The sequence below is a fragment of the Callionymus lyra genome, chromosome 5, assembly GCF_982586985.1.
Source record: "Callionymus lyra chromosome 5, fCalLyr1.hap1.1, whole genome shotgun sequence".
Lineage (NCBI taxonomy): Eukaryota > Metazoa > Chordata > Actinopteri > Syngnathiformes > Callionymidae > Callionymus > Callionymus lyra.
Window position 1 is genome coordinate 7466196 of NC_141822.1, and position 19059 is coordinate 7485254.

Sequence of the window (19059 nt, forward strand, 5' to 3'; positions counted from 1 at the left end):
AGACACTCAAGACACTCCCAGAACCAAATCTGACTCCATAATGAACAACAGATGTTGTTTGATCTGATCACTAATCTAAACAAAGAATCTCCTGACCTCCTTCACACCTGTTATCTCCAACCAGGTTCGAGGGCCCTAAATTCTGTGTCTTGATACTTCAAAAGTCGGAAACATCCTTGTCTAAAAAATCACGACATTTGTTACCGTGGCTTTATCCTTCCTCCCCCAATACATACAGTATGTTATCTTCACAGTCACCTTTAAGCCATGTCACCAAGGGCCATAAAAGTTAAGACACGGATGGCCAGAGCCCCTGAGCCCTGGACCCCCGCTGTGGGAAGAGAGCTGTCGTAAAACACAACACAGGATGTTTAAGATCTGAACGAGAGATGACATTATCAATGTTTAACAGTTGAATACACAGAAGACATACATTCAACTCATCAATGGATACACCTATAGGAAAGTAATTTAGAATATGTCTTCAATCCTCAGTGCCATGCAAGAGTTTTTTTTACAAGAGTTTGTCTAAAAAAATTAATTAATAAAAAAAACTCTGAAATAACTTAAATGATATCATTTTTATACACTTGGAGGAAAATATATACTATACATTTACGTTTGTGTTAAGCGTCATTGCATGTAAAATCCTTCACAATCCAGCACGTATTAAGTGACTGTATCCACACAGTATCAATACAGTTTGATCATCACTGGATATACGTCTATATATTCTTTTAAGGGCAGAATTTACTCTTTTTCTTAAAACATAGAAACATGTTTTTTATCTTGTCATTTAAATGGAATGAATAATTTGGAAAAATATTTTTGTACTGGATAATTATGTTTTGAAGAGACAGCCTTCATGTAAACATTGACTTTATTGAAATATTTTGAGCTGAGCAGGTATTACTTGGAAATTCTCAGCATTGGTTCCACAGAGAGACATTAAAATGGTTTTGGGCTTTTTGTTCCTGCTGCTGATCGTGGGCTGCTCTGCACTCAACAAATGCAGGAATGACACTGATGTTTTCCTTCAGGAGCTCCACCAAGAAAATCCAAAAGAATTTGCAGTTACTAGTAAGTACTACATTCTTGAATATATTGATGCCTCTAAACAATGCCCAAACTTCTCCTTTTAATTATTTTAGCTGCTTATAAAATATTGCCGGTCTCAGATACATACATCATCTTTCAGTTAAAAAGTAGATTTACCTTTCTTTACTTTTCTCCATTTTCTGAGTCCTCAACCAAGACATTGTCTTTTTGATGCAATCAGCGGTTCTTCTCTTATTTCACATTAAGTCGTCAAAGAAGCATATGTTTCTATCTTCTTATAAATCAACGATGCCATCCCGACCCACGCTTTAACACGCTTCTACACCTGATTGCCACACACCCGGAATTATATTTGACCATCTGAACGGAGCCTAAAAAACTTTAAAAAAAATCATTCTATCCCAACCTTTTGGGATTATTTTCTTTTCAATTTAACTCAAATAATGATCATCATTTAAGTTAAGTTTATCACATGTTTTCTTTTTTATTAAGTAAGTGATTCGACTATATTTAAAAGTATTCATCCATTGAGGAGCAGTCAATCAAATCAAATCCACAAAGTATAGTCAGTTAGAAACTGTTCATGCTGTTGAAAATTGTGGAAAAGCAGAATTGAGTGTTGGCAAGATGTCAGTTTCTGAATTGAAGATTAAAAAAAAAAATTCATAACTGTATGCCGTCAGTAACGATCAGATTGGTCAAAAAAACAGTCAGTAGCGGATCTCTGGTGCAATCTCGCCGCCACTTCCAACGTGAAAGATTTTAATTACCTAAAATTACCGTAAACTCAACCAGAAACAATGCATTAGAGGGCAAAAGTGTCAAGTCAAGTCAAGTTCTTTTATTGTCAAATACGCATGTATTAAGACATACAGTATAAATTAAATTGTGGTCCTCTCTGACCCACCATGCAAAACATGAAAACTTAACAGACATTAAACACTTAAAACAGTTAAAGACTTAAACAGACACTCAAGAAAATAAAAACCAACAAAATGAAATAAATAATCAACAAACTCTTGGCAGCCGTGGCATCCGCAAAACACATACTGACTAAAAACATACATGGTTTATAAATAAAATAAGTGAAAGTAACTTTTGCATCTTCTTGTGTAAAAATGTGACCTCTTTACAGTGTATGATTCATATGGAAAGATGGGAAGCAACGTAAAAGGAGGCAACATCAACCAACCTGGCTTGATGTCGGAATGTCGCTCTGCCCACACGACTTCTTTCTCTGGACAATACTGCAAAGTATTTCTGAAACAGGTAATTATACAAAACAGAAGATAAAACAAGGCTGTCAAAATCTATATGTAACAGAACCCAAGTGCGAGTAAGAGTCAAAACAGGTAAATAGTACAATTTAATAATACAAAGTTCAAACACAAACAAGAGTCCAAATCTTAAAACATAATTACCAGAGTCCAAAACCAAATTGTCTACCAATAAAGGGAATAAAAAGAAGAAGGAAAAACCAGGAAAGGGGTTCTGAACACTAAACAGAAAAGTCAAAAACCGTCCCAAAAAACAACTTAAATACTCAGGCAAGATGCGAAGTCCAATATCCAAAATCCAAATACAAGGGTACAAAGTGAAGCCCCAGGGAGAGGAGAAAAGAGGTTCTGCTTCATTGGTGCTCCGCCCTCCAACGGCTTCGCTATGGGTTTACCCCGAGGCACCGCCTCGTCTCTGAGAAAGCTTAATGAACTCGCCACCCAGCAGGGGGCAGTACCTTCCTATAAAGGCGGGCAGCACCCGCCGCACTTCCTCCTTTTTCAACTCAGCGAGAAAGCTCCTGACAGTGGAATGTAATGATGGCGAATGAATATTGAAGTGAACCATGTGTGCACGAAGACTCCCTGAAGAGGAGACACACATGTCTGCTTCGTTTTGCCTAGAGGCCCAAATCACACGGGATGATTATGTGGCCTTCCGAGCGCTTCCCACGGCTTTTGACAGTGTTGGGAGGCGTTCGAGGCTTGTCGACCCACGCCGCCTCAGATCATGATTATGATCAACACAGGACTGCCGTGTTGTTTAAAATAACAACACGGCAGTCCTGTGCGCTGCACTCGACAAGCTCACGTTCCAACGTGTTGGGCCCTGATGAGTCGAGCTGAGTCGTCCATCGGTCATGAACAGATGTCGACGAGGAGGACGACTGGCTCGCTGCATGGAGTCGACCATGGGGTATGCGAGAGCGATCAGGTGAGTATCTCTTGCAGGTCTCATGGCCCTCCTGCAGCACTCGACGGATTCACTTGAGAGGTATTAGTGTGCATGTGGCTCCGCCTGTGAGTGTGACGTATTCACAGGCGTCATTAGAGACTTTCGCCGCTAATGCTAAGCTAACATGCTCCGCCGTTCATAGACGGCGAGAGTTTCCTCTCAGAACACAGTTCGGAGGAGGTTTTAAACCCCTTCGTCCGGGTCATACCGAGACTGTAATAACGGAGTCTGTCCACACGAATGAAGGGCAGACTCAACCATGTGCTTTGTTTCCAGATAAGCAAATGTCCACGAGACCGGCTTGATCAGCTGTGTTTACTTCACTTCCGTGTTGACATGCGCTGACGGGGTTTGACCGCCGATGAGCGTTGTCAAAAAAATCCCGGTGCCATGGATGACGTCACGTTTGGCGGAGAAACGTCATGGATGACGTCACGTTGGCGGAGAAACGTCATGGATGACGTCACGTTCGGCGGAGAAACGCCATGGAACGGACGCACCATTGAGAGGAATGGCCCGGCAGGAGGCGGCGCAGCTCCGCCATCACCTGCATGGGCGTGATGACGAGGCGCGACGAGGATACGCGGAGAAGATCCCGTTCGTCGGCCTGATAAGCAAATGTCCACGAGACCGGCTTGATCAGCTGTGTTTACTTCCGTGTTGACATGCGCTGACGGGGTTTGACCGCCGATGAGCGTTGTCAAGAAAATCCCGGCGCCATGGATGACGTCACGTTTGGCGGAGAAACGTCATGGATGACGTCACGTTTGGCGTGATGACGATGCGCGACGGGGATACGCGGAGACGGAGATCCCGTTCGTCGGCATCATCATCTGGTGCTGGGGGGAAGCGTCACCAGAGACCAGCCACCCCAGCAGCACCAACAACATCGGCAACAGCGGCGGCGTGCGACGAGTGAGCGTCGCCAAGATCCGCAGCGCGAGCCGGGGAGCCAGCAGCCGCAGCAGAGTCGACGGCCGAGGGCTCCTCCACCCTATTCATTCAAGGGAATGTGTCGGGAATAAAACAAGAGAACGTATGACGTTTCTGTGGTTCGTTCTGAGAGAGATGTTGGTAGCGTGCATGTGTTTCCGCCTGTGAGTGTGACGTATTCACAGGCGTCATTAGAAACTTTCGCCGCTAATGCTAAGCTAACATGCTCCGCCGGTCATAGACGGCGTGATTTTCCTCTCATAACACAGTCCGAAGGAGGTTTTAAACCCCTTCGTCCGGGTCATACCGAGACTGCAATAACGGAGTCTGTCCACACGAATGAGGGGCAGACTCCAACCACATGTGTTTTGTTTACAGACGAGCAGAGGTCCGCGAGACCGGCTGAATCAGCTGTGTTTACTTCCGCGTCGACCAGCGCTCGTGCCCGACAGAGCGTGACAGCTGATGAGGTGAGTGGAACTTGTCCGGACATGTCTATGTTAACCGGAGGTTGTTCCTTTCCCCACAGCGCTGTCTACAAACACTGGCACCGTGGAGGACGTCACGTTGGCGGCGGAGAAGCGCCATGGAACTGACGCAACCTGGTGTTTTTACGCGCGAGTTTTTTCGCCGTTCTGAGACCAGGCGAGGGCGAGGAACTTCCGTCCCGTCTGGTCGATCAACTGGAGAGGTGCGTGGCGGTCGGATCTCACGAGTGACGAGCAGGTCTGGACCGCCAGCGGGGCTTGAGAATGTACGGGACCGGGTGAGTGATGCGGTGCCGACGCGCGCGCGACCTAACTCACTTCAGCTCCGGGTTAATTCTCCAGCGCTTTCCTCCACATCGCGGGTTTTGTCAGCTCCGGTGACACTAAGAAGTGCTCAGGGAGTTGGGAAGACTTCCGGGGGGGGAAGGAAACACGCACGACGCGCATCTGAGGTGTCTCACGCGCACTTGCGCGCTTCTCCCACAGAGCCGGCTTTTATGTATGAGAGTGGGGGTTCTAGTGAATCCAACTCGAGTACATGCTCTGTGGATTCAAGAGATAGAGACGCGGCTTGTGTGATGCCCTTTCGTCTACGGCCCGTCCATGGGGGGCGGGCCGGAGGACTACCCAAGGTTCGCCAGGGCTGCGGTTCTGACAGAACATTATTCGGCTTGGAGTCGCCTGGTTTTACTTCTAGGACCCACTTGGCTGGGGGGAGTAATAATCAGGCGGGGCTATGCGCTACAGTTTGCCCGTCAACCCCCGCGTTTTTCAGGGATTCTCTGGACGCGTATGGTGGAGCAGGAGAAACTATCCTGTCTGAGAAACGAGGTGTCTACTCTGCTGCAGAAGGAGGTCGTAGAACTGGTCCCTGCAGCCGAGATGATGTCAGGGTTTTACTCCCGGTACTTCCTCGTGACGAAGAAGACCGGGGGTTGGAGGCCCATTCTGGACCTCAGCTATTTGAACAAGTTCATAGCTACCCGCCCGTTTCGCATGTTGACGGTCAAGAAACTGCTTTCAGGTGTATGTCCAGGAGATTGGATGACATCTATCGACCTGACCGACGCGTACTTTCACATACCGATAGTCAAGAGACATCGAAAGTACTTGCGTTTTCGCCCTCGAGGGTCGGGTGTTTCAGTACACTCGACTTCCGTTCGGCTACTCTCTGGCACCCAGGACCTTCACCAAGTGTGTGGAAGCGGCAGTGGAGCCTTTGAGAGTGAGTGGGGTAAGGATCTTGACCTATCTGGACGACTGGTTGATCCTTGCCAGGTCAGAGGCAGAAAGTTACGCTCACACACAGAAGGTGTTGAGCCATATTGCCACCCTGGGGTTCACAGTGAACCTCAGCAAGAGCGCTCTGACTCCAGCTCAACAGTTAGTTTACCTGAGGGTACTGTTGAACTCGGAGGAAGGATACGCGCGCCTCCCGGACGTGCGTATCCAGCCCATTCTCCGACTGACAACACAGTTGCTGGAAGCTCGGTGTCACGTGACAACAGCAGGCACTGTTATGTCCCTCCTGGGGCTCATGGCGGCAGCCCACACGGTTGTTCGGCTGGGCTTGCTGCACATGAGGGAGCTTCAGAGATGGTTTGGTCGTCTCAAGCTAGACCTCAAGCGGGAAAGAGGTCGGAAAGTGCGCCTTCCCGCTCGGGTTTTGCAGGACATCCAGTTCTGGAACTCTCACGCCAACCTCAGGCGGAGAGTTCCATTGGGTTGCGTCCTTCGTTACACTCAAGTGTTCACAGACGCTTCCCTGACAGGTTGGGGAGGCACCTCGGGTCAGGCCTATGCCAGTGGGGTCTGGAGCAGTCCGGTGCTCAGACACATAAACTGGCTAGAGCTGAAGGCAATTCACAATGTCCTGCTTCACCTCTCTCCCCAACTGTCACAGTCCAACGTCCTAGTATTTTCAGACAGCTCCACCGCCGTGGCGTACGTAAATCGCCAAGGTGGAGTCAGATCCCCAGCCCTTCTGTGTGTGGCAAGGAAGATTTGGCTGTGGGCGGACTGTCACCTGCTTTCGCTCAGAGCCCAGCACGTCCCGGGCGAGCTGAATGCAGTAGCGGACAGACTGTCGAGGGGGGCCGTCCAGGACGAATGGGGTCTGTCCGAGGCAGTGGCAAGCGAGATCTGGTCTCGATTCGGTCACCCGGTTGCAGACCTCTTCGCCAGCAAGGAGAACTTCAAATGCCCTCTTTGGTTCTCCCTCAGGGCTTCGGACCGCCCCCCACTAGGCGTGGACGCTTTAGCCCATTCGAGGTGGCCGGTCGGTCTGCTGTTCGCCTTCCCTCCTCCGCAGCTCCTTCTCCCCCTGATTCGGAGGACGAGGCGGGGGGGGCTGAGGTTAATTCTAGTGGCACCAGACTCCCCGGGGGCGCTCTGGTTCCCGGAGCTGGTGCGCATGGCGGTCGGGGCCCCGTGGGCCATCCCTTGGGGCCCCGCTGCCCTGTGTCAGGCGGGGGGGACACTGACAGCGCCCCCGGTGCTGGGCCGGCCTCTCAAGGTGTGGCTCCTGCACGGGACGAGCTGATCGGGACCCTGGACCCGGACGTTCTCCACACGCTGGAGAACGCCCGGGCCCCATCAACACGTAGGCTTTATGCCTCAAAGTGGGGGATATTCTCCCGCTGGTGTTCAGACAGGTCCTTGGACCCCAGCTCTTGTTTGGTCTCCGCTATCCTGTCTTTCCTGCAACATTTGCTGGATAACGGGCGGACTGTGGCGACACTGAGAGTGTTCGCATCAGCCATAGCGACGAGGCATGTCGGTTTGAGGGTGCTTCGGTTCGCGCCCACCCTTTGGTGGCGCGTTTCCTGCGGGGTGCCTGCAGGCTTCGACCTCCTGCAAGGCCTTCCAGCCCTCAGTGGGATCTCCAGTTGGTACTGGACTCTCTCACAGGGCCGACCTTCGAGCCTCTTGACCAAGTCCCATTGGATATCTTGTCTTTCAAGGTATCGCTCCTTCTGGCACTAACAACCACGAAGAGAGCAAGTGAGCTTTGTGCCCTCTCCATTAGCCCTGAGTGTCTTTCCTTTGGCGTCGAGGAGTCTTCGGTGTCTTTGCGTCCTAACCCAGCGTTCCGCCCGAAGATTCTGAGTTCCTTGTTCCGGGCGACGACCTTCACGCTGCGGGCCTTTCACCCGCCGCCTCACTCGGACCCGGGTCAGGAGCGTCTCCACCTGTTGTGTCCAGTGAGGGCGTTGGCCTGTTACTTGCGGCGGGTGGCCGAGTTTAGGCGCTCTGATGCCCTTTTTGTCTGCCACGGTAGATGCCGGCGGGGAGAGGCTCTCTCCCCCCAGAGGTTCTCTCATTGGGTGAGATCGGCCATTATCCGTGCCTACCGAGCAGCGGGTGGATCCGCTCCTAGCGGTCTGAGGGCACATTCCACCCGTGGCGTGGCAGCCTCAGTGGCTCTTTTGCGGGGTGGGGCAGCAGAGGATATCTGCTCTGCTGCCTCTTGGGCGTCCACGTCTACCTTCGCTAAGGCCTATCTCCTCGACGTAACGGCGGGATCAGTAGCTCATACTGTCTTGAGCGCTGTTGTGCCCCCCTCAGGGCCCACGGCTCAAGTGGGATTGGACCCTGGGCCGGCGGGGCCCTAGTGATGCTGCTCCAGGAGCGGCGTCCAGCTGGGGGTACATTTATCCCGTCAGGCTTCGCCTTTTGGGTAAACCCATAGCGAAGCCGTTGGAGGGCGGAGCACCAATGAAGCAGAACCCCTGAGTTATCTATTATAACCTCAGGTTCTGCGAGTTGGTGCGAAGCCCTCCAACCTCGTCGCCCAGCGGCCGCCCTTCTCGCTGAGTTTTCAGTTGGAGAAAGTGCGGCGGGTGCTGCCCGCCTTTATAGGAAGGTACTGCCCCCTGCTGGGTGGCGAGTTCATTAAGCTTTCTCAGAGACGAGGCGGTGCCTCGGGGTAAACCCATAGCGAAGCCGTTGGAGGGCTTCGCACCAACTCGCAGAACCTGAGGTTATAATAGATAACTCAGGGGATTCGGGTGAAATATCTTTAACTTTCAAAATAAACAAAATAACACACATCATACTGTGGTTCCAAATTAAATCAAGGAGTAGAATCTGCTTCAACCATTTTGAATTAAACATGATTTGTCAAAGTCATTTAAAACCTTATGCTTTAATTATTTTCCCTCTGTGTGGTGTTTTTTTTTTTCTTCTAATAATGTGTGTTTTAATTATTATCATTTGGGGATTTTCTAAAATAAATTTTCACCACAGGGAGAGTTCCTGTTTTTTGTGGGGATTTGTGTTCCTGACTCATGCAAAGACACAGAGGTAAACACGCTGGTGATTGAAGGTAAGTTAACAATGTATTATGTAGTTGACAAACATGTTGTCAATAATCAAATAAGTTTTTTATTCCCTTTTTTGATTTCAAGGGAGGCTCAAGTTTGGAGAGGTATCCCTTATTCCTCTTTTACCATCAATTCTAGTTAACAATTCTACAAAGGATGTAGTGAAGACAAGTTGTTTGTCGTCTGTTATTGATCCAGATGCTTCCGGAATAACTTGTCTGTGAGTAAACAAACACCATACACAAATGGCCCCAAAAAAAAGAAATTATGTTTGTGAAATAATTCTCGTATTATTAATATTTTTTAAATATATATTTATTGTCATTTTCTCATATTAAAGAATACAAAACAAAAACACATTTATCAGACACTAAACAAAAAAACAGGCATACGTCCACTCACTCACACCTGCACAGTATATGTACATAAAAATTCATGTTCACAAAAAAAAAAAGTCCTATTCAAAAACAGAAAAGTATAATACAACAAAATTTGCGAGGTTGTTATACATTTTCTATTCGTGCATTCCTTTCTTCTTATGTTCATATATGGTTTCCAGAGATTTTGGAATTCCTTTCTCTTTTCTTTGGATATATATGTTAGTCTCTCCAGACCAATACCTTTCAGCAGTTCTGTTTTACACAAATGTCTTGTATTATTATATTAATCTTATATTCATTGTAATTCACAAACCTTCGTGACCTTCACCAACGAGGTGACTTTCGTCTTTCAGCCTGTCTGTCCCCATATAAAACAGACTTTCACAAAGAAGGTTCCTTCAAAAATAATGACACTTCACTTATTGAATCAGCTTCATGTATCTGTACATCAGTCAGTTTGACTGCCTGTCTGTCTTGTCCTCCCCCTGACTGGTTACATCATGATTGAACATAAGCAGTTAAATGATTAATTTATATTTTCTCTCCCAGGGTCCTTTGTTGTGTTTTGGTTGCCCTTCCTCTCGTTGCAACACTGATTACTGCTGTGCTGAAGGAACATATGAGAAGAAAACTTCTGTCAACAGAGAAATCTTCCCCATTGGACAAAGAGCAAATTCATGGAGATTGCATTTTGAATGATCCCTCAAATTCTGAAATGATTCTTTGCAGTTTACAACAAGACAGTAAGTTGAATCTGCTCATTAACATTGATTTGTGTAATAAGTTTATCAATGCTATATTCCAGAAGGTTATTGATCTCACTCTTTAATACACAGACAACACATTTCTACCATCTCTTTCTGAATCTTTTTTTTTTTTCCGTTTTTTATATCCTATATTGTTTCAAATCTTAGTCAATTCTATTATTCCAAAGTGAGTTTTGTCGAGTTTTGAATGTTGTTTTTCGATGTGATAAAGTTTATCTATAACCTAAGAGCTTCAAAAATGTATAGTCAGCTTCTTCTGTCGTTTGGTAAAATTGATTCTTAGGCCCAATCCCATTTACCACCCCCTTAACACCTAAATCTCAAACCCTCAAGCCATTTGCCCTCAAAACTGCGTGTCGACGGTTATTTGGAAACTTGGAAATGGAACACATAGGTATACGTTATCGGCGGTATTCCAAATCCATCAATGTGAAATGATGTTATGTTTGGCAACAAAAAAACAACATTGTTTGAGATTCAGGCATATTTTAAAGGTTGTCAGCTGCAGATGCTAAACTGTTCACTAGAGAAAAGTTCTTCAAGATGGGGCCATACATCTGAATTAAAACGCAGGTATGTAGAATATACCTCAAATGCATATTGTTGTAGGTTACTTTGCCTAGCCAAAGCAAGTTCACATTGGTAATGTTAAAACTGTAATATTGTCGTAATCCATTAGTGATGATGTCTTTAAGAGAATGTTGATTATTAATGTATGCCATGTAATCATGGCACACATACACAGTATCAAACGTTAGCGTCTTTAGTAGATTTGTAATGAAAATGTAGATGAAGTAGTGGTTTACGTTATACATGATCTTACTAGATTGGTCATCGTAGATCTTACTGCAAGTTCCGATGTTCAGAATGTGGTTCAATGTGGAGACGGAGCAGAGTAGGACGTACCAACAGTAACAACTCAATCCCAAAAAATAAAGAGGTCTGCCGAGACTGACCTCCTGCACGCCAACTAATTGGCTCAATAACCATTTGATCGACATGCATGGCAGCCAATCTGAGCTCTGCCTGATGTGGTTATTTCCTTGTTTTAACTGACATTGAGTTCAGTTTTAATGGGCAAAGAATTCTGGAATACCACTTACTAACCAAGGGAGGTCCCTAAGAAGCTTACTACAGCCATTACTCTCAAACCTCAAATTTTTGAGAATTGGGACACTAGAACTTAGCAGGAGCGCTGATTTTGATCTTAAGGGTTGAGATTGAGGGTTCAGGTAGTAAATGAGATTGGGAAAAAACTCATGGAAAAGGACTATAAATTACAGAGCCACCCCAACACTCAGAGAAGTGAGTAGTATGCATATGGTCGTAAAAACTTGTAAACTGTGGCTGTCTGTCCTGCTTCACGCTACATACTTTTCAGTATGAGTCCACCATTTTGACATGTTTTATCTGTTCTACCCTTAATTACACATACACATACCAAAAACAAACAAATGCAGCACCTTGGAATCACAATGAAGCCGACCACAATACATCTTCTTTCACCCCATTTGTTTTGTTGTTCGTATTTATTTTTTATTATTTATTATTTATTATTATTATTATTTTATTTCTTCTTTAGTTTATTTTAAATCTAGTTTAGTTTAGTTTTAGTTTTAATCTAAATGAGTTAATTCTTATTGTTAGTGTAGTTTAAGTTTTAGGTTCATTCTTCAGTTTTTGTTTGCTTCTATTTTCATTTTTCTTTTCTTTTTCGTTTTCATTTACCCGGGGCGTCCCCCATTAGGACATAAAACCCGGAATCCCCAAACTAGGAACATCAGTATCACCAATACTGTTGTCTGTGTATTAAAGATATCTACATCCCCTTTTTATTTTAAGAGATTTGTAATATGCTTGGATCTGCTGGTAAAAAGGACATTCATTACTCCAGTGACCTGGTTGACTGTTCGTCTCCCTCTCTATAAGAGACCTGTCACGCTTCAATACCTATATTATAATCACAAAATGTATTTAAAAAAAAAAAGCTCAAAAGCAAAAACGCCTTTTTAACCCAATAGAAGTTTCTAAGATAATTGACCAGAAAACTACTTTTACCTATAACTTGATTAAAAATAATTAACCAAGAAAGCTCTTTTTTACCCTTTGAAAAAAACTCTTTTTTAACCCAATAGAAACTTAAGAATTTCTTCACACGAAACTTGAAAAACACACATTAGCGTTAATGTTGCATTAATCAAGAAAGTTTGTTTTTCTTTTTTATCATAATATAAGTACTCACTAGGCAGCGTAACCATAACAAAAAACTTGATTATTCAATCTAGAAAAGCTTTTTTAAAGAAAACATTCCATCCGTACTCTCGTGGTTCAAGCGATCTCTAAAGGGGTGAAATAGATGCCTCTATAACGTGCCAAAAGAGCGCATTTTGCTACTCGAAACAATTCCCAAGCCAATTTTATTAAATCTATGGTTACTATATAGACTGTGAGTCGTAATGGAAAACCACACCACAAAACAACAACAACAACAAGCTATCTTTTTCTTTGCCTTAGAAGCGGAACCATTTACAACTCATTCCACTCACACAGCACCAGACATCGATTTACTCAGCCAGACGAAACTAAATGCAGAAATGTATTTACGATTGAGGGTGTGATTGGCAGATAAACAGATGTTTTAAATAACCGGTGTCGTGTCTCTAATTCTGTTTCAAGCTTGTCTTACAACGTTTAAGCTCTTAGATCAAGCGAGTAGTTTATACTTTATATTTTGATTATATTTTAGCATTAATTTAAGTATGGCGTATAGTATAGTGTATAATAATTTTAATCTAACATTTCTAAGTGTACGAGTGTCGAGCTCCTTATGACTTTAATTTAAAAGCCTTCGATGTGACAGAGGTTTTGTTCTGAAGCTGTTTTTATAGCGATGAAGTCAAAGGAAGGAAGGAGTGCTGCAGCAGCTTATGACGGCACTTGACTGGTGGGAGTTTACACCTCACTTCAGGAAAGTTACAAGTGGTGAAAAAAGAAGTAGGAGTGGCGATCGAAGTGGTGCAAAAGTGTGCACGCGCACGTTTCGTCTTTTTTTCTCGATGTGATTGAGAACAGCAGATTCAATCATAAGTAAACTTGAAAAAGTCTTCAATTACGCATGCGTACCTTCTGGATTACGAGTATGAATATGTAGTTACGTCAATGCAACTTAATTGTACAAGTAAACATCTCATGTTACAGGTATGTGCGACTTGTGCATCCGTTCTGGACTTCATAGGAAACCATTATTATTACAAACTACTGTCACATGCACATAAACTGAGACAATAAAACCACTGTGATTAAGTACGACTGACTTTCGTCAACTAAATATTTTCGCCAAACTTTATATTTCAGATGTTGCGGTTTGCTGTCTTTGAAATGTGTGTCCTTTATACTATACCTTTGAGTTTGTTTCACACCACACCACTAGCCAATGTTAATCTTTTACAATACATTTATCACAGCTTATACAGGTAGTTTTCTTTTTTGTCTTGTTATACAAAACTTTTCAAGTTTCTTTGTTGCAGCCTCTGTCCTGATAGCATATAGTCACTTCAACTCCTATCTTTCAAACGGATGCAGAAAGTGGGTATCTGCCTTAAAGCATTTAAGCTTTTTGTTTAAGCGGATTCCCTCTATTCAATTTAGTGTTTTTTCATTTATCCATAGAAGTCCACAGGTCTCTGTATTTGACATTTAAAATAATTGGATTTCATTTCAGACCACAAGCAAAAGAAGAAGGGCTTTGTACGTCATTGTTTGCAGCGGTTTCTTCAGGCCTTCTCACTACAGACGACATCTAAGGGAATCTTCAGCACCCCTGTCAAGAATAACTACACATCCTTGAACGGCATCCGAGCACTTAGTACATTATGGGTCATCTATGGACATACTCTGGAATCCTTACCCTTTTACTATATTGGTATGACTGCAATCTCAGAAAGTATAAAGGTTTTGGGGATTTTATTTAAGTCAAAAATGTTTCAACCACAGATAACAGCACAAGATATTTTGCATCTTTGAAGACTAACCCCCCTCTGTATACCTTGGCTGTGGACAGTTTTTTGCTTTTGGGGTGAGGCACTATCTAACTATAACTAACTGACTATAGTTTGTAAGAAAAAGCATTGTTATAATGTTGTCTTTTTGTTTCAGGGGTTTGTTAAGTGCCAGAAGTCTTCTGAGCTCAATCCAGAGGAACGATGACACCATGAGTGTAGGTCTTGTGGCAGATTACTTCTTCAAGAGGATCAGAAGGTTAGACTTAAAAGGAACAAGAATTACTTGAATAAATTAATAGTGAAGTCATGCTATATTAATGTCATTGCAGGATCCAGCCCCTCCATATGTTTCTCATTTTACTTCATGTTGGCGTTTTTTCTGTCTTCAATGAGGGACCTTATGGCCTGGAATTGCGTCAAAACGAAATACAATGTGACACATGGTGGACAAACCTGTTGATGATTAACAATCTATTCCCAACCATTTTAACTGTAAGTCAGTCAAACAAAACTCATTTGCCAATGATTTCTTATCCGGCTACTTTCGTATCATTTCATTTTTACTCATCATTAACTAGCACATTTTCACCCTTGTCACCAAATCACCAAAAGTGTCTTCCTTGGACATGGTACATCCCGCTTGACATGCAATGCTACGCCACAACCCCTCTACTGATCCTTGCCTACAGAAAGTATGTTTGTTTATTTATATATATATTTTTTAAATACTTTTACTTTGTTTTTGTTTCTATGTACGTTTGGCTAATCAAAGATTTGAATTAAAAATAAGAATAATCTTAAAAATATCTATATAAATGTATTAGACTTCATGATATTTACCATAATTCAATTTTTCTATCTTAATAATTTTGTTTTCTTTGTCAGGAAAAAAGTTGTGTTTTATTTTTTGTGTGTCGGCCTGCTGATGATGGTGATTGTCACAGGTACTGTTGTGATTTCAGTTTGTCGGTGAGTGTTACAGACCCGTTTGTAATATGTAATCAAAACAAAATTGTTTTCTTTCAATATCACGTACCATAAAACAACATCTTATAGATATACACCTGTATGTTATTACAGTTCAATGGAGGATTATGTTGGACTGTACTATGTCAAACCTTATTCGAGATATGGACCATTTTTAATTGGAATCATGTTTGGAATGTACCTGAAAATAAGAAAGGAAATGCTTTTAAAGAAACAGGTAGGCGATTGGAGATGTGCTATTTTGTAACCCATTGTTTGTCTCTGAATCTCATTTTATTTTTTCTGTCTTGCTGTAGTGGCAGGTGGCCCTTGCATGGATATGCTCTTTGTCAGTCCTGGCTTTGGTGTTGGGACTGTGCTTTGTGTTCATACATGTCCCACAGCATCCACCAGTAGCCCAGTACATTTACCAGGGTTTACAAAGACCTGTCTGGGCGATGGCTCTTTCCTTGGTCATATTAGCCTGTGAAGAAGGCTGTGGAGGTACCTAAACCTGCTTTTCTCGTTTACTGTTTAACTACAGATCCTTTTGGTTTAAATAAGGAAGGATATTTTTTTTCTGTCAGGCAATTAAATGTAACTTTATTTAAAGTTCAATAATTATCTCAAGAAACTTTACATTTTAAGTAAGACTATATTGAAAGAACTAACTGATTCCACAAATAAACAATAAGTTAATCACACCGTGGCAGCAGTGAGGAAAAACCTTTTAGAAGGAAGAAACCTAGAGCAGAACCAGACTCAATAGGACGGCCTCCTGCTGTGACTGGCTGAAGGGGTGGATAGCTATACAGGTGGATGAATAAAAGAGTGAGGGACGATACAATACAGTTGGAGAAAAGAGAGTATAGCGTAGAACAGCAATTCAGGGAGGGTCATGGAGAAAAATCTTGGTCCGCTGACATTATTGTGGAGGAGATACTCGATGCAGCAGCAGCTCGACAAGTGGAGGTGGAGCTTTGTGAGTGAAGAAGAAGAAATGTGTGGGTTTAAATTGCACAGGTGATGAACATTATGCAGGGAAGAAGGTCACAGAGAGGAAGAGCTTGGTGTCTAAAAACTCCAACAATTTAAGCCCTTAGAGCAGCATAAGAAAAGGGGCTGGTTTAGGCAGAGCCTGAGTCAGAATGCCAACTCTAACCAGAGTGGTCTCTGTGCTCTGGTGTTCCTTAAAACAAAACAAACATTTCAAATTGATTTTCATCATGGAGAAAAAAGAAAAGGATATTCTGGATCATAGCTGTTTGTTTTAGCCATGAGCAATCTAGGCTTTTGATGTCATAGGGGATAATGTTACTGAATGAACTTGAAAATGACGAGGGCTCTGTTAAAACGAGAGAAGATGTTTTAGCAGAAACCTGAATAAAGGATTCATTATTTCACTTTCTTAAAAGTTGTTTTCTCCCGGATATTTCTTCAAATCTTGTTCACTGCTACCGTAATGTTCTGTCGTTACGGGCACTCCAAATTTAGCGTCTGATGGCTTGACTGTGATAGTGGACGCTCAGATAGTTTACTCCAGAACATACCATCAAACATAATCTGTCAAAATTCACGTTAAACAAACAGGTGGAGTAAATTTAATCCAATACTCAAAATTGAATTATTGTCGAGTGAAGAAATCTGTATATAATAATATTTTATTGTGTTTCTAGGTTTAATCATGAGATTCCTTTCACTGAAGTTCTGGGTACCCATTTCGAACCTGAGCTACGCCTGCTACCTTGTTAATTCCTTCGTCATGTTAATATATTATTTTCTACAAGAAACTCCAATCCACTTTTTAGAATTCAACTTTGTAAGTAATTTTTTTTTCAAGAATGCTTAACAAACAAACATGTATTTCTCATTGTATTTTTTTTTCTGTCTACCTCTAGATGTATTTGTACTCTGGTCACGTCGTGCTCTCCATTGTCCTGGCCTATGTTTTGACTGTGCTGGTGGTGAAACCATTTGCTCTTCTCAAGTGGAAGTGAAAAAAGGTGTGGATTAAAACTCCCTTTCCTTTGGCCACCCTCAAAAGGCACTCCATAATAATATAGGTGCAGAACTCGGCCGTCCACACCCAAGGCCTATCACATCACCCCCATCCTCCAGCACCTCCACTGGCTTCCCATCAAACAATGAATAAACTAAAATCTGCTCCTTTTTTACATTCATGGTCATTTAAAGCCTCACTCTCCCCTTCCTGTCTGACGTCCTGGACATGGCTCTTCTGTTCTTCCTCTTCAATCCACCTCTGTACCCTCTGCCAGCCTCGACACGATGGGTAGCAGGGCCTTAAGTCGCTCTGCTCCAAAAGTCTGGAAAACTCTTCCTCCTACCTTCCATAAATTATAGCAACTTTGTCTCCCTCTTACAATATAAACTCAAAACTAAACTGTTCCATCCTGAATTTCTTCCTTAAGCTCTGTAACTCTCTATTCCTGTTTCAGCTTTTAACTATTTGTTTTGGATAATTTGGAATCATTCTAATTATAATATTTGTAATAAATATACAAAATCGAATTATTCTGAGTCAGTACTTGGGTGACTTGGGCAAGTCTGTCAAATCAAGCTTAAGAAACCTGGTTGTTGTATTTGACAAAGACATGTCTCTATTGCAACACTGCAAAAAAACTGACCAGTTTATTACTGAGGAAAATCTCTAAACTAAAGAAAAATGTGTTTGCGTCTTCTCGTTTAGACTATTGTAACTGTAATTGTTTATTTTGGTGTCTAATCAACAAGGTACTGTCTCGCCTGCAGTTAATACAACACTCTGCAGAGAGAATTCTAGAAGTAGAAGAACTCACATTTCCCCAAAACTCTTCACTGGCTGCCAGTTTCTTTCAGGATCAGTTTTAAAAATTGAACTCGAGAATGTTCCAACATGTCTCAACTTTGGGGTGAAAGAGGTTGGTACTTAAATGAGGACCATAAAAGGGAGATACTTTACTATATTTGGTAGAACCTTTTTTCACAGAATGTGGGGATTTTGTGTTCCGGTGAACCGACCTCTCCCAGCCTCGTACATGGTGGTGTAAAATGAAGGACAGACACATGGATGAGTTTAAGAAAAATGCTCGTTTAGTGAATTATGCAAAAGTCAGAGACAAACTTACGTGAACACGGGCGCTAGCAAGCAGAGAGATCTATCGCAGACGTCTTCGAATGCCAGAACACAAAGATCTCACAAAATGGTGGATCTTTATAGTAGAATATTCAGGTTAACGCCTCTACTCAATTGTACGTGTAGGATTGGTCAGTAATTGTAAACACTTGATTATAAGATGGCCGATCGCACGTGGTCGTCGTGGAAATTTACCAAAGGTTGTTGTCTTATTGAGAGAGTCTGTTCCCAGCGACTTGCTGGCCTGTTGTGTCTTTCAGACTTGCTGGGAATCTGGGATTGTTTAATTTTTCTGTGTGTGTGACCTGACCTGTGTGAACCTGAGTAGTTTGAGTTTAGTTTAAGTGAATGCAATGCAGGAAAATGATCATTTAATATGAATTAAATATGAAAGATTATCAGTTAATCAAGTGACTATTTGAAATGTGTGTTAAATCTAGATGATTGATTACAGTAAAGTTGTCATTTCCTTACACTTACAATGCCTTTTGTGTCAATGTACCTTGGAAAAACTGAAAGCACTGTGCTGCATCACAAATGATCAACTTTTGTCTGTGTTTTAATGTTGCTCTCATTTTTATGAAGATCTGTTCTTTGTCTGTGCTGTGTTTTATTAGAGATATGGCCTAGCAGCATTGGCCTCTTTCCAGCTGTTGCTCTTCAGTTACTTCTCTCTCCAACTCTAGTCCACTGGTGTCTGAAGTTTGAGAGCTCCATCTCCGAACTCCACCGCTACTGCCCCCGCTGAGTTCTCGCCGTGTGTTTTTGAGTTTCC

General features: G+C 43.0%; 1 protein-coding gene across 4 annotated transcripts; it reads left to right on the top strand.

Annotated features, from left to right (window-relative positions):
- The first annotated feature begins 953 nt into the window (after nt 1–953).
- On the top strand, nt 954–18323 carry LOC148079191 (O-acyltransferase like protein-like). 4 transcript variants are annotated; one of them, XM_087790643.1, is made up of 15 exons: nt 954–1080; nt 2195–2328; nt 8961–9039; nt 9122–9257; nt 9967–10160; nt 13906–14106; nt 14178–14259; nt 14340–14441; nt 14515–14677; nt 14798–14877; nt 15071–15154; nt 15266–15389; nt 15469–15655; nt 16828–16970; nt 17050–18323. In XM_087790643.1, exons 1-15 carry the CDS (start codon nt 954–956, stop codon nt 17146–17148), a joined length of 1935 nt encoding a protein of 644 aa, XP_087646769.1. In that variant the 3' UTR covers nt 17149–18323. The 4 variants fall into 4 exon arrangements, 3 of the variants coding, with proteins under 3 accessions (XP_087646769.1, XP_087646770.1, XP_087646771.1); XM_087790644.1 differs by lacking the exons at nt 954–1080; nt 2195–2328 and adding exons at nt 2854–4327; nt 4603–4990; XM_087790645.1 differs by lacking the exons at nt 954–1080; nt 2195–2328 and adding an exon at nt 2854–4978.
- Nucleotides 18324–19059: the final 736 nt, after the last annotated feature.

What these genes read in the sequence shown, in the direction of transcription:
- LOC148079191 (XM_087790643.1), top strand. Translation starts at nt 954, where the DNA reads ATGGTTTTGGGCTTTTTGTTCCTGCTGCTGATCGTGGGCTGCTCTGCA. An exon ending in GCTTCCGGAATAACTTGTCT is followed by an intron (nt 9,258 to 9,966) that starts GTGAGTAAACAA and finishes TTTCTCTCCCAG; the next exon opens with GGTCCTTTGTTGTGTTTTGG. An exon ending in CTGTGAAGAAGGCTGTGGAG is followed by an intron (nt 15,656 to 16,827) that starts GTACCTAAACCT and finishes TTGTGTTTCTAG; the next exon opens with GTTTAATCATGAGATTCCTT.